The following is a 15,379-nucleotide window of genomic DNA, read 5'->3' on the forward strand; positions in this document are numbered from 1 at the left end:
AACTGGAGGGAATATACTTGGATGCTAAGCAAAAGTAGAAATGAGCAAGGACTGCTTCCAGGAAGAAAAAGCAACAGTCAAAGTTAGTAGGGACAATTTAGTACTGTAAGGTTTGCTTGGACAAGAGATTTAAAGCCCAAGGTTAAAAAAAAAAATCAAACTGCTCATTTCAGAAAACAAAAACAAAACAAAACAAAAACAAAAAAACCCACAAGTGGCTTTTAATAGTACATTTTTACTAACTCACAAGAAGGGGACTCCCAAGAACCCCAAAACTACTGTAAAACACCTGGCTGTAAGAAGAGATTCTGTGAATTCTAAACCTTTGGATTTTCCCATCCCAACATACACAGGAGTACTCTATACCACTTTTCCTGCCGTTACTTCTCCCTTACATTTTGCAGACAACATGCAAATATCCTACTTCTTCACATTGCAAATCAAAGCAAAACTGAAACAAAAGCAGAGGGAGAAACAAACTGCAATCTAAATTGTTTTTCAAACCTGAGCACAGTAATATTTACGATTTTACATGTATGCTGATGCACTCTTTAAAGAAACAAAACCAAAACAGTACTGCAGAACAAATGGTGGTGATAGCTAATTTGATACTTTTGTAAGGGAATGTAGTCACTGCATTCACATATTATTTGAGGTCAGCCTCCAAATATGAAATGAGCAGAAAAGCAGGTTAATAAGTAGTATAATCAGTTGAATGAAATCTGAAGGCTTTCATTTTTGAACAAGTTCTTTGTTCTTAACGTCGCGTAAAGCTGTTAATCTAAATGACCACCATGAAACAGCCTGGTTGTAGTGCACGTGGATCTGTCGCACACAGCACACTGCTCAGACAGCTCTGTCCACATGGTCTCCCAGCCACCTGTTTGCCAAAACAGGGAACACGCTGTGCCATGCTTGAGGCAAAATCTTATTTTCTGTCTTAGATATAAAAAGTGTAGAATTACTGAAATCATGAGACGTCTGGAAAACTCTCTCCATATATATCAAGGCATCAGTATTAATCTTAGGACATTCTATAAAGTTTCTCCTTTCTTAGGCTTCCTTATGAGTGCATTTGAAAGGAAGAGGCTTTTCCAGTTTTTTCGTTACTCCTCACGTAAATTCTGACATTTTATAGCTCTGCTTATCGTCTAAGTAAAAACATTTGACCAATAGTATACTGAGAACTTTGGGGCTGGAGGTAGAGATGTCAGAGGTAGGCACATCAGCATCTTTCTCCCATGTAACAAAATCTAAGCTGTATTAGAAACAATACTTCTTAGATCCTTCCTGGAATACAGTAAAAAGCTCTCAAACACCTGAATTTTTTATATCCATCTCAGAGCAGAGAGCATTTCTCAAGTTTAGACAGAGACTGGTCGTCGCATGATGTGCATTGCATTACACCACCACCATCCCACAATTGCACACCCACTAAGAGTCACAAAAATGCAAAGGATCTTTGGGCCAGCTTTGTGCTGACCTGCGGGAGAAGTGAGATTGACTCTGAGTTCAATAGGTTGGCAGGGACAGCAAAATTATCAGTCACAATGTGTTCAAGCCCTGGGGACAACTGTGATGAAACCAGCATGCTGCCAAATACATTTAGAATGCATTAACTTGACATAATCCTCTGAGAAAGTAAAGGTGAATTTTCTATAGGACTCCACTCATTCACAAGCACCAGACTCCTGCTGAAATAAGCCAATTGTTATTCTCCCCACCTCACATACGTGCTTTTCCAGACACATTTTGATTTATTCCCACCTACGCATCAATATAACACAGATTCACATTCAAAGTTTTTACACTGCACCCATAAAAGTGTGCATGTAAAAAGTGCATGAGCAGATTTTGTAACCATATGCCCAATAACCTGATTTTGGGTACAAAACCTAGTATTTGTCACTTGTGGGGGCTCCATTGGAAGCTTATAAGTCAGCTCAAGTTTTTGTAAAGAAATAATCAATAGAATAGTTTGAAGAGAGAAAATGTGAGTTCTTCTGATCAGAACATATGATTACAAATGATGCACAACAGCACATGGGAACAGTTTGTCAAGCTTGAGACAAGGTAACTCACAGAAAGTGAGACACGCCGTATGTTAAGAAAATCAAAAAGTAGACAAACATGCTTTTTGTTTTCTACACATTCAACTTGCTTAATGGGGTTTTCCATCACCAGGTATGTTACAAGAGTTTTCAGTTTATGTAGAGTCATGCAAACCAAACTAAATGAAAGCTGCAAACACAGGACAGATGTTAGCAGTTAGTAGAATGCAAAATGCAAATAAATCTTTGCCTTTTGTATTAGTAACAGAAATACAGTCTTTATGCCAGCCTGTTTTACTTCATTTTTCACGAGTTCTTAACCAGCTAAAATGGTCCCAGTTTCAAAGTTAACCCTTGTATGAAATAAAGCACAATTCCTACATAACACACAGTATAGCTTACAATTGTCCTGGATTGTCTGGGACAGTCCCATCAGTGCCCAAGTGGTCCCGCGGTGTGGGAGCACTGCTCTTGGAGCTCCCACACCGTGAGACTGCTCCTGCAGCACCTCTCATTGGCACCCCACTCCTGTATCATACAGGTGGAGCAAGGAAGAGTATGCCAATCAGAGGAGCAAGAAAGGAAGAGAAAAATAAGGGTGGGGGGAGGATAGGAGGACAGACACGAAAAGGGAGAAGAAGAAAAACAAGAAGGTTGGGGAGAGAGAAACAACAATCAATTAATTATCTCAACCAAATGCACCAACTAATACAACCACAACATATTTAAATATTGTTACTCAGACTCATCTCTCCTGCTTCTTTTCTATCCTAAAGCTGTAACTGCTGGCAGCAATGATAAAGCTCAGCACAAAAATACTAGACCACTATTTATTTCAAATCCTGCAGGTAAAAATCTATGGATTTACTTTCTACCTCCCTCTGAGACATTTGCAGAACGATCGTTATTTTCTTACGTAAATAAATAAGACAGGAGAAGTACATTTGATAAAGGGCTTTCATTTTCTTTTATCAGGCAACTCCTTAATGTTATCCCCACAGTTGTCATCTTTGAGTATTTTGGCCTTTACAATCATGAGATTTCTCCCTTTACTTTGTTTAGGGGCCCAACACTCCGGAGATCTGGAGCAGGTCATTGTAATAGAGATTTCCTTTTTATCTTGCTGGATTATGCTAAGCACAGAGCACATGCTAAGTAAAAGAGGGTCCACAGCAGCTGCTCAAAGTCACAGTTATCCTCTATCAAACATTAAGTCAAACCTGTTCCTCCTACCCTTCTTCCTATATTGTGAGAGAGCAGAGACAAGAGGCACTGTCTCCTCTCCTTTGGCATAAAGACAAAGCCTTTGTATTAATCTGCAGGAAGTCATTTGTAAATTGTTGGTTCTTTTCCAGATGGGTGGTAGCTGTTGCAAACCTTTCCCTTCAAAACCCAGCACTGCCCATATCAGCTCTCATCCATATACTTGCATCTTGACAGGAGACGTAACACAGCTCTAGACCAAACTCATCCTGAATCATACCATGAGTTGTTATTTCTAGAGACACAATGTACTTTTGAGTTTTTCAGACATACCATTCTTAACAGAGTCCTGCAAGCTTATTCTAGCAAACACAAAAGTTGAATTCCCTGTTAGATAACATTTAGCTACAATAAAGAGGAAAACAAGATGGCCATCTTCTTGAACCAAAACTGTCTACTAGGCATCATATCACATTTGAAGCATATTTGCGTTTCATAAGCAGGGAAGTAACTTGTTCAGCAACAATTTACCTTTCAAATATTACTGCTTAAAGAAAGAAATAAAGCGAGCTTAAAGTAGCTCCCAAGAAGTTCAAATCAACAGTTCCAGCTACTCCTCTCTTATGGAAGCTGGAAACATTCCTGATTTTATCTTTTCTTTTTGTTTTCCTAATTTAGACTGAATTTGTTGAACTTGTTTCTACCCTATACCAGTGAAAAGTCAAATTTTCTCTTCTGCTTTCTCAGACACATAATGAAAATACAGTAGGGACGGACACTTCTTTCTTCTTAGATCCTGACTGCTTTTGCAATGAAGTGAACTGGTAGTTTTTGAGGCCTTGTGATTATTTCACTCCTTTGAACTTAAATGGCTTTGTAATATAATTTTCAAAATTTACACAATATGTACAGATCTCAGAGCATTTGTAGTAAGCAAATCCCAACAGATGCACAATCCTTGGTTCATAGAATCATAGAATGGGTAGGGATGGAAGGGACCTTTAGGATCATCTAGTTCCAATCCCCTGCTGTAGGCAGAGACACCTCCCTCTAGACCAGGTTGCTCACAGCCCATCCATCCTGGCCTTGAATGCTTCTAGGGAGGGAGCATTCACAACCTCACTGGGCAGCCTGTTCAGTGTCTCACCACTTTCACAGGCTCATTTTGGAGTCTTCATATAGACAAAGACATACGACACAATTATAAAGAAGAAAGATTTTGAATTTGGGATATTTTCTCCAGACAATTTTTCCCCTCAAAACAACACCAGGGTTTCCCACATACCTGCCTGAAAGAGAATGGAATATATCCTCTTGGTTCCCTTCTTCATATCTGAAGGAACTAGGAAAGGCTACTTCAGCAGAGGAAAGGCTGCTTCTGCTACTTTGCAGAAAAAGTAAAGCTTTGCAAACTGACGACAATATTACTTGATACCATCTCACTCAACCCAGAGCACAGATACTTCAAGACTCCACGTCCTGAAGACCTGCTGATTTAGAACCTTTCCTGGGCACTGACAGCTGAGTATTTGTAAACTTTTTATTTTGCTTGGCTCAATCAGCTGTCACTTAGGACCCTCAAAGGGGGAAGGAGAAGCTTTCAGGAAGCTTTTAGAACACAATCGGACAAATATTTCATTAGCTGCTGCATTCTTTATATTCTCAGAGAAGATGAAATCTGGCACTAACTCATAATTCAAATGTCTTTGAGAAAAGTCAGCTTCACCCTGAAGCACTCATAATTGAGAGAGTCAAGATTCTGGATAAACTGTGCACAAATTGGTACAACTGTGGTCAAACGTTGAAGTCTTGCACAAATGCAGTAGCCAACAGATTAATCTCATCTTTCTGCATCCAAAACCCACCACTTTCCACAAATTAAAGCCCTATCCCAGCACAATATACTCAGCAACTGCAGTTTTGCAACATTTCACCATAAATTTTCTGCCTTTAATTATTTGGCTACAAATTCTAGCAATTTATATGAATTGGATGAAGAGAAGGAAGCAAATGCTTCTTCTCCTAACAAGCCACATATGAAAGGTAAGGGAATTTCTGAAAAACTTATGAGAGCAGCAAATTCCAAATACTGAAAATGCCATTATATTAAAGTAACCGAAACCAAAAGAGTATATATATAAAAAAAAAAAAACGTGAAGAATGGTTGTGGTTCTTCAGGACAAAAGATGGTAAAGACAGTTCTGTGTTTTTTTTTCCAAATATTTCAAAATGTACTACACAAACCTGTTGATTATATGGAGATATTATGAAGGAAAAAAGATACAGAGAACACTAAAAATTACCTTTTTGTTCTCCTATGGGATGGATAATTCATTCCAATAGCTACAGTATTGTATTTTTATGTACAAGCATTATGAAAATCATTATGGAAGCGTAAGGCAACCTCTCCCCAGAGGAGGTGTCTACCCATTTAGATAGGACCACCAGCTATAAACAGGACAGGCAGTGAGGAATCAGTTGACCCTACTAGAGGAGCTTCCTGCTCTAGTGTGACTTTATAGTTTTGGATACCATGAAGAACATTATCATTGCACTATGGATTATCAGTGTGTGACAAACAGGAAGCCTGTTTCATTTTCCTCATTACACGCTGCTTTGTGAGTACTTTCATTTCAAGGGGTGCCTTTTTCCACAGCAAGAAGGCGTGTTCAGCTACGTAAGCTTGTGCAGTGTAGGACTGTGGACAGACTCAAAAGTTACAAAGCCTGAAGGGTATGTGACAGAGTGTGGCAGTCTCCAAGAAACAGGGCATTTGCTTATATCAGACAGCAAGCACATAGCCAAGGTATCAGAGAAGGAAAAGTTCCTAGGGGCTGTGGTGATTTTCAGTCCTAGACTCGAAGTAGTGCTGAGAAGCTGCAGAAAAAAAACCTGATGCCTACACTGTTGGTAATTCACTAGCACAAACCAATCGTAAGCCTGGCTTAATCGGTCAATTACACTCATTCTGCATTTGCTTTTGCATCAAGGCAGAATAAAGCAGCTGGAAGGTAGAAAAGTTTTTGGTGTAGAACATTTGTCCATCCTACTATTGGTACTTGTTATTTTGCATGTAATAATAATTTAGCACGATATCCCAAAAATGAGAAGTTTAAGTTCTCTTTTCAGTTCATTCTCAGCACATCCATGTTCAGTAGATAATAAACTGCCTTTTCACAGAAAAATGGAGAAATAAAGACTTCACATGAGTAAATGAGTTGAAAGAAATATATTTAAAAGAAGGGAAGACAAATGGGTTATGGACCAATATTTAATACAAATATTTAATAAAAAGCATTAAGATTCATGCTACATCTTTGTTGAAATGTTGCCATGAAAAAAATAACTGAAAGGGGGGCAACTTATCTCTTCTTCCACACCCAACATTTCTTCTCATATTATTAAACTATTGAGTGCAAAATTATTAATTTTTGCCCCAACATGAGGCAAAAGCAAGAAAACTCATACCAAATTCATACTTGTGGATGAAAAAAAATACAACAAAAGAATATGCATAGATTCACACTTTGAGTCATCAACTAGATACACACTTGAAGCATTGCTGTACAGGTGTTTGTTTATTCATCTGAACTGATAAAGTATCCATGAGTATTCACAGACCTTAATCCTTTAGACAACTTCATCCCAAAAGGGGAGCAAGATACACCAGTCACCAGTAAATGCCACATCTATTTGATCAGTGGGGGGAGTATTCTCTATAGATGTCTTGAGCCTAAATCCAGTTCCAAGTTACTAGTTGTAGATCCTCTTCTTTCCCAGCAGTCCTGCCCCAGCCAGAGTTTTTACTTACCCACACCCCTAGACAAGTGGACCCCACTCTCTCTGCTTAGTTCGTACCTCTTTACTGTCTTCTCTTCCCATCCACTAATGTTTTCCAGCTTACTGTTCTTTTGTTTTCCCCAAATAACATGTGCCATGGGAAATTCCAGCTTTACTAGTAACAACCTGACAAAATTCTAAGCAACTGAAAATCTTCTAATGAAAATGTCACCAATAGCCTCAACTACACAGTATTTTTAAGCTCCTCCTTTCCCAAATGCCTTGCTGCAGACATATGCCTAATTACATGCTCTGATTAGAGCTGAGTAACTGCATATGTGAACAACAGGAGAGAAGACTACCCTCACAGGTGTTTTAGTCACATGCATACTTTTAGCCATCACACCAACATACTGTAATGGATGAACAGCATTTTTAATACTCTTATGAATTTCAAAAATCCTGTCTTATTTCTAAAGACTAGTTTTAGCGGAGTGAAAAGAGATTAAAAAGAATGCAATCCACGTTTGGAAATGAATGCCTTTGTGTGACATACCTCTCTTCTACTGAAACTTCCTTCAGCTGTTGATGTGGTTTTGTCCCCTCCATCTCTCGGATGCTTACCGCATAGATCTTAGTGGTATAATCAATTGCTTTTTCTCTTGCAACATCACTATCATAGCCTTAAAATGTAAAACAGAATAAAACAAATTACCCTTGACTCATGGTGGAGGAAAACATCAACAGAGGAAAACAATCCAACCAGGCTCTCCCTGCACTGAACTTTATCACGCTGACTTTTTTTGCCCACTTCAACCTAAACATGCATTGAGTTCTGTGGAACGAAAACTAAGTTAAAAATGTGTGTTATATCATCATTTTACCTCCATCTTCTTCTGCGTCTGTGTCTGATTCTTCACTATCAACCAGCTTACTCTCCTGAATGCCCAAAAATTCTCTGGTCCAGATCATCAAAGCTGTATCAGCACCACCTACAGTCAGCAGCACAGAATCGTTGTGTAACCACCGAACGTTGGTTACCTGTGCACTGTGACCCACATACTTCTTGAATTTTGCATGTTGGCCCTGTTGAACAAAGAATACACATATTAGCAGTTTGATACATCGTGAACACTGTCTTCCCTAATTCTTTCTCCACTAGTGTCTAAAGAAAGAAATAAACATGCTTATTACCTTCACTGGATATGAAAAAAGCTTCACAAAACCAAAATCATCTCCTGTAGCTAGTAACGTTCCATCTTTTGTAAGAGTAGCAGCATTTACAACAGTGACATCACTGTGCATGGGCCAAATTCCTTCACAAGAAGGACCAAGAACACATGTCCAGGTGTCCCACTCAATCTTCTCTAACTGCAATGAAAATTTCACTCAAAGAAATCATCTTAATACGTACCCAATACATGCTGTTTTAATGTTTATATTTCTCCTGTGTATAAAAATTTAAGTTAACATCAGACATTTTTAGAGATTTTTCTCTGCTTCCAGCTAGTTAATATAAATTACACTTCTGCATCAAAAGACTTAAGATTAACTTTAAACATTCCCACTTTTCAGAGGTAAACATGACCTAGGTACAAATCTCCTTCAGTTTTGAATGAGACATTAAATATTGTCAGCTTTGTATGACACTTAAGTATCACAAACTATACTATTAAAAACCATGTCATATTGTTTAAAACTGATTTAAAAACTGTATGCACACTGATTACACAGAAAACAGTTGGCTGTTCTGAAAGGATATTATGGGAAACCATCACTATTAAATAAAAAAAATAAATTTTGAGATTAAAAAAAGCCTTTAAAAATCCTAATATTTACAAATGCTGCAAGGAATAAATAATCCTAATTCTAAATACTGTAAATATAGTACTTTTAAAAGGAAAAAGAACATATTAAGCTATAACATACACTAACTTTGAGCTGTCTAGAGAAATAACTGTCACAATGAAAAAAATACAGTAAGTATAATTCATACCTCAGCAATTCTTATAACATGCCTTTTCCCCCTTGGTGCTTCAAAAAACAGTTGTTCCTTAGCACCAGAATTGACTTGCAGTAACTTTCCTGGATATGAAATAAGAGTTTGTTACAAGTCTTATTCATTATTATGAATGTAATGAACTTTTTTTGAATGAAGAAGTAAGCTAACAAATTATCATCCACAGAGTTATTTATAGCAAAACTAAAGAGAGATGCTTATGATCACTCCTGAAGAATTCTACAGTCATGATTCACTACGCAGTAATATTTTAAATATGATTCAACATCCTTGAAAAATTTGTTTTCCAGCAAACCATTTTCTTTTGATATATATTGAGCCTCTTTGAATCACTGTCAACAAGTGCAATATAGGACCACAGGAGTAATATGGCCTTCCTATCTGACCTGTATCACACATTAATCCTTTACAGCTAGAAGTTCAGTTAGAGTTTCGTTGTACCACCAATATCTGTGATGTCCATACGCCTATTCTATTGTTCTTGACTATTTGCAATGTGCTATTATGTTGTAGAGAGGAAATGAACAACATGCTCCATAGAAAATATTTTCTGGTGATTCTTTTGCATTTGTGATTACTGCAGAAGCAGAGATGGAGCAAAGAAATGAACCTAAATCCTGGGAAAAACACAAACAATACGAAAGGAAGGGATACAGTCATCCACTAAGAACAATCAGAAAATGGGGAATAAAATAACTAGCAAGAACGAAAAAGCAGCTAAGGTTATGTGTAAAAAAAATCTTAACAGATGAAGCTTCTCCAAATCATAGAATCACAGAATCATGAAGGTTGGAAGAGGCCTCCAAGATCAACCAGTCCAACCATCCACCAACGGTTCCCCTCTAAACCATGTCCCTTATTACCACATCTACTCTACGTGTTTCTTGAACACCTCCAGGGATGGTGACTCCACCACCTCCCTGGGCAGCCCATTCCAGTGCCTGACCACTCTTTCAGAGAAGAAACTGTTCCTAATGTCCAACCTGAACCTCCCCTGGTGCAAGCTGGGGCCATTCCCTCTCGTCCTATCACTAACGTCTACTTCCTGTAAAATACTATTAAGAACACAAATAATTTTCCATTTTCTTATCCTTTACATCTATCCACACAACACATCCAATAGTTAACTACTACGGATACACAGGTCCTTATCAGACAAATTGCTATTATTATGGGTATAACTACCAGTAGTTAGATTATTGGCATTGTAAACAAGCACCTAGAGCCAGCTTAGTAACAGTGTGGCTTTGTAGCTCAAGAATGGCACCCAGACCCAAATGGATTCTGAGGAGAGTTTAGATGCTGTCATTGTCAGGTAATTTGCACCACTCTTTGGGACTAGTGTAACAGTGGAAGCAGGGCTCAGACTCACAGGTGGTTCCAAAGAGAATCATATTACGTCCAGGAAGGCTTATTGCATAAGCCCATTATCAATCTCGCTAGGCTTAATTAGTTGTGACAGTAAGGCTCTCTAACTTCACTGCAGTGATTACCAAGTAATGCTCAGCAAGGAGGAAAGGAAATTAAATATAAAAGGTGGTGAAGAACATGTGCCACACAGTCCCAAATTAAAGAAAAAAAAGAGCAAAGAAAAGCAATATTATGTTCCTAAGTAACATTTTAGTCATATGCTGTTATCGGTGGAGTACAACATACTCTGGTGCAAGTGAAGATTAATTCCCCCAACAAATGTAATTGTACCAAACCCATACAGTGCTTAATGTTGAGAAAGCATTTGCATTAGTAGTTACAGTTTAGTCTTACAGTATTTACAGTTACTGCTATGAGAACAATTATCTGATATTCCCTCTTGCAGGAATTTTAAATCTGTATTTCTGGTCAAACATTTTACCTCTTGAGTCCCAGTCAATGTGTGTGATATAGCTAGATGCACCTTTACAAATGCCCACTCTTTTGCTGGTAAGTACATTGTAAATATCTACAAAATTATCATGGGAAGCCACAGCAAGGTACTTTCCTGTTTCTGTAAAGAAGAGACATTGAGGTTATGAAAGACATACATTGTTAAGCATTTTTGTTACTCTAGTGCACCCAAAAGCTTCAATTAGGGGTCCCAGTATATGAGGCTGTACACAGCTATATAGAATTGTAAAGTATTTAAAGATATGGAGGACACATAAAGCCAGTCTACCTTCTGAACATTCAAACTTATGTCTAGAGTAGAAAAACAAACTCAAGATAAACACTGCTCTTTCACTTAGCTATCTAGTTATACCTCGTGAAAATTTTATATCCGAGATCATTTCCTTTCTGTGGTGAAAGGATACCATATCTTCCACAGTGTCAGCATTTACCACCAGAAAACTCCCATCGTTCAATCCTACAGCCAAGGCTTTCCCATCAGGAGAAAAGGCACAGCAACGTCCACCTGTAAAGGAAGATGGAAAAGTGTATCTTAAGGTTTATAAATTTGGGATTGAGAAAAATCCCCCAGAAGAGCGAAAAACTGCAACTGAAAGGTTTTTGCATCAAATATATAGTTTTTAAATAGATTTCTTATTTATTAAAACAAGTATATTCTGTGATAACTGCTACTAGTTTTTTCCTAAATAGCAATGTATCCTCTATATAGGCTGTTCTTGAGTTGACAAGATGATTTGATTAGTCTCAAAATGGGTTTAGGTCCAAATATCACCTGCCAACAACATTTTAAACACCTTCATTTTATATAAAGAAAATACACAGAAAGGAAATTCAGATAAATTTAAAGATTCATTACAGACATTCTGTCTTTCAGGGATGTTACACTTGAAGGCTTCTTTGTTCCATGACTCAGTAATGCACTCAGGCAGAACACATTTGAAACAGAGATGTAGTACATTTTCTCCACTTACTTTTTCCCCCCAACATTGTTTCTGACCACATTCTCACACAGCTATCCTCATCCTTCCCTGAGTTCACTTCTCCAAAATATTCAACTCTGTTTTCCCTCAGTTCCTGCGCTCTGGATCTGTCACCAAAAATGAAGCATGTCGATTTTACACCATAACATTTCCTGAAGGTTATGAATGTGTAAAAGAAATAAGAAGGCAGCGGTATTTCAGTGTAGGTCATCTACTTTTATACATAAGAGAGGGCAGGACAACTGTTCATTTTTAGATAGGCTAGTATAACTTGAAAATTGTCACATTGTCACTGAATGCTGATGGTGCTTAACATGCTTAAAATTTTACATTTGTCTTCAAAAGGAAGTTTTTTAATGCCACCAACAAATACACTGGTCCTGAGTATTCATAGGAAGAAAAATGATTCTGAGTTCAAATCATTCCCCTTGAAATCAGAGTAAAACATATTAAATTATTTTTAATATTATTCATTCCAATGATTTATAATCCTTCATTCTATCCTTATCATAGACTTGACACATGCCAAAGATCATTTTTACTGCCTATGCATCCAATTTCTTGATGACTGTCCTCTTCCTCCTTCGTTAACGCTTATGACGTGCACAGAAAGCTAACCGTTATAGAATTAGCGTCATCATTATCATGGTGTACGACCAAATGAGGATTACCTTTCTTGAGTTTCCTCACTGCCAGCATGCGGTGCTGAGACGAAAGCTCCCAGATTCGAAGTGTTTTATCATCACTCACTGTTGCACAGACAGGCAGGAGAGGATGAGCTGCCAAGCCCCATACTTCTCCTTCCATGTGTCCCTAGAGGATGCCATTTAGTATATGAGAAAGTAATACATTTGCCTTTAAGTAATGTCCTCTGAACTTGCCCTACCTCCTTTTGCAAGTCTCAGACAATACAGTCTTTACCATCTTCTCTTAAAAATTTTCCATATACACAAAAACATGAAAGCCTGGTCTGGTTCCTCTAATAGCCACCTGAAATATACTCTTCCCTAGTTTCCTCCACAATTGCTAGCTGTAATTTTGGTTAAGGCAATGCTCCCTCTTTCAGACTTGAATTGAACAGGAAATAGTTAAGCCCAAGATAGGACTTTATCTTAAAATCCTGAAATGGGCTAGTCTGTCTGCAAGGTTTGTTAACTTTTTAGATTCTGGAGAACTTGTTTGGCCAATGTACACCTCCGTAACTCTTCTAGTCTTTCCTTAGAACTCAGTTTTTAAAATTTTAATCACTCTTCCTGCATTTTCTAGATTTCCTTCAACTTGCATATAACTTGCAGGCATCATTTCAATGTTAAATCATTTTTTACTCTTCTCAGTCTGGATTTCAGTTCAGCAACTGCCTTGTTTGTTGAAACAGAAAAATACAATTAAAACAGAAAAGGAAGGAACTGCCTTGGTGTCTTGAGTATATATTTTTGCTCAAGTTAATGCATGCAAACATACAATTTAAAGCTGGATGACAATTATAAAACTTCTCTTTATCATAAAACTCACAACAAGCTGTGTGAACTATGCTATCGAGGAACAGAATTGTTGGAGATGGAAGGGACTTTTAAAGGTTATCTAGTCCAACTCCCTTGCAATGAACAGGAACGTTTACAGATTGATCTGGTGCTCAGAGTCCCATCCAGCCTGACCTTGGGTGCCTCCAGGGATGAAGCACCCACCACCTCTCCTCTCTGGGCAGCCTTTATTCCTTCCAGCACTGCCCTTATTGCTGAAAACTTTTTCCTTCAATCTAATCTAAATCTCATCTCTTTTAGTTTGAAACCATTTCCCTTTTGTTCTGTCACAACAGATCCTGCTAAAAAGCCTGTCCTCTCCTTTTTTATAGACCCTAAATTATGATAAGATTGCAATTTCAAATTACTGTGCTAGTTAAAAATTTCTAATAAAAATCCTCACATTTATGTTACTTATGCTGTCATAAAAACAATACAAACCTTGAAGATTTTCTTTCTAACTAGTTCTGATCACAAAGTAAATATCAAGTATTTTTGTGAAAAAAAATTTGGTCAGTTATGGAAAACATAAGGTAAAACTTGACAAGTTATACCTCAGTAAATAATGCACACAAATTTCTACATATAGACACCATGCTTAATAAAAACAGTAAAACAAAGCAGCATGAAATAAGTAGGTCACTTTTAATGTAATGCCTCTGATTTATTTCCAGGAAAATACAAAGAGCTATAAAGAGCACAATAGCTCTATTTGATAGAGCACATTCTCAGCACAACACATTATCTTTCAACACAGCCACCATAATTGGCTATGCATTTTTCCCAGCAATGAGCAAGAACCTGCATGCCACACTCATAATAATCTGCCCCAGTGGAGGTGACCCACTGTTGCTCTCCCCACTGCTGAAACACACCACCCACATTCACTGTCTGATCTCCATCAATGTTCACCAAGCATCAACAAATGTCAATGGGCACAATTTTTTTCCACATGTAGGAATTCAACTCCAACCCTTTGCTTCATACACACTTCCATGCCAGATGCCATTGTGTCAGAGTGCCCCTCTGCTGCCATCTGTCACGTGGCAACAAAATGTAATGGGATATCGGTGGGAACTTGCAACCTCTACTGCTGTACCTCCAACATTTGCCTCTGATGTCATGGGGAAACACAATAAAATAGGAGGTATTACTTTCGGAGCATCCCTCACACATAAATCGACATACTCATGTCAAGAATTTTTTTTTAAATCAAACTTCACAAAATCCTTTGTCTCGCCATAAGAAATCTTTTTATCCTTTGCAACATGTTCAATGAGAACTGCACGTCACTGTAGCAAAATACTGTGACTCTAAAACAATCCTTCAAAAATACAGGAACCTTCACAGCAGACTAGATCACCTCAATCAAAGCAAATGGATCGACACTGCCAAATAAACTGTGTTAGCTCTACCCCTAATTTTCCTTTTTCTCTACTGGGTCCTAAACTAAAAAGCGTAAAATAATATTTACAAGTCTCACTACCAATTTAATTTAATGGACTCTTTGTTTTACCTCAGAATTATGTAATCCACAGTGAATCTCTAAGTCACTTACATAACAGAGAATCAGCTTCTGTCTGTACAAGGAAAGGAACAGTGGCCAACAGGATTAATAAAAACAGAAAGAAAAAGACAGAGGAAATCCAATGTCATTTTGTACTCCTACAGGGAATGCTTTTGATAGGAAAATCCACATTGTACCTGAACAAGTAGAGTCATAGGACCACTTTTATCAATTTCAAGTATTTCTCCATTTTTAGTTCCCACTAGTATATGGCCATGTCCTAGACTGATGGCACGAATAGAGGGATTGTCTTCTAAAAGTAAACCTGAAGTGAAAAATAAAAGAACATTAACTTTAGGGGTTTTTGTTTGGTTGGTTTTTGGGTTTTTTTTTGTTTGTTTGTTTGTTTTTGTTTTTTTGTGTGAAATCAAAAA

The 15,379-nt window shown here is 37.7% G+C and overlaps 1 protein-coding gene across 5 annotated transcripts in view; it reads right to left on the reverse strand.

Annotated features, from left to right (window-relative positions):
- Positions 1–15,379, reverse strand: part of EML6 (EMAP like 6) — a 121,616-nt gene that overhangs the window by 20,661 nt on the left and 85,576 nt on the right. For 4 of the 5 annotated variants that reach the window (XR_005858416.2, XM_046939333.1, XM_040697749.2 and 1 more), the window contains 8 exons: positions 15,143–15,270; positions 12,590–12,731; positions 11,291–11,443; positions 10,907–11,038; positions 9,031–9,119; positions 8,229–8,405; positions 7,919–8,120; positions 7,591–7,717 (listed from right to left, as the gene is read on the reverse strand). Coding sequence is in view for 3 of the 5 variants with exons in the window: in XM_046939333.1 (XP_046795289.1) it covers positions 7,591–7,717; positions 7,919–8,120; positions 8,229–8,405; positions 9,031–9,119; positions 10,907–11,038; positions 11,291–11,443; positions 12,590–12,731; positions 15,143–15,270 (1,150 nt within the window). In the remaining 2 variants the exon portion in view is untranslated. Of the gene's footprint in view, positions 1–7,590; positions 7,718–7,918; positions 8,121–8,228; positions 8,406–9,030; positions 9,120–10,906; positions 11,039–11,290; positions 11,444–11,909; positions 12,026–12,589; positions 12,732–15,142; positions 15,271–15,379 lie in introns of those variants that run through there. The other variant, XR_005858417.2, reaches the window with a different exon arrangement.

The sequence above is a fragment of the Gallus gallus genome, chromosome 3 (genome assembly GCF_016699485.2).
Source record: "Gallus gallus isolate bGalGal1 chromosome 3, bGalGal1.mat.broiler.GRCg7b, whole genome shotgun sequence".
NCBI classification, from domain to species: domain Eukaryota; kingdom Metazoa; phylum Chordata; class Aves; order Galliformes; family Phasianidae; genus Gallus; species Gallus gallus.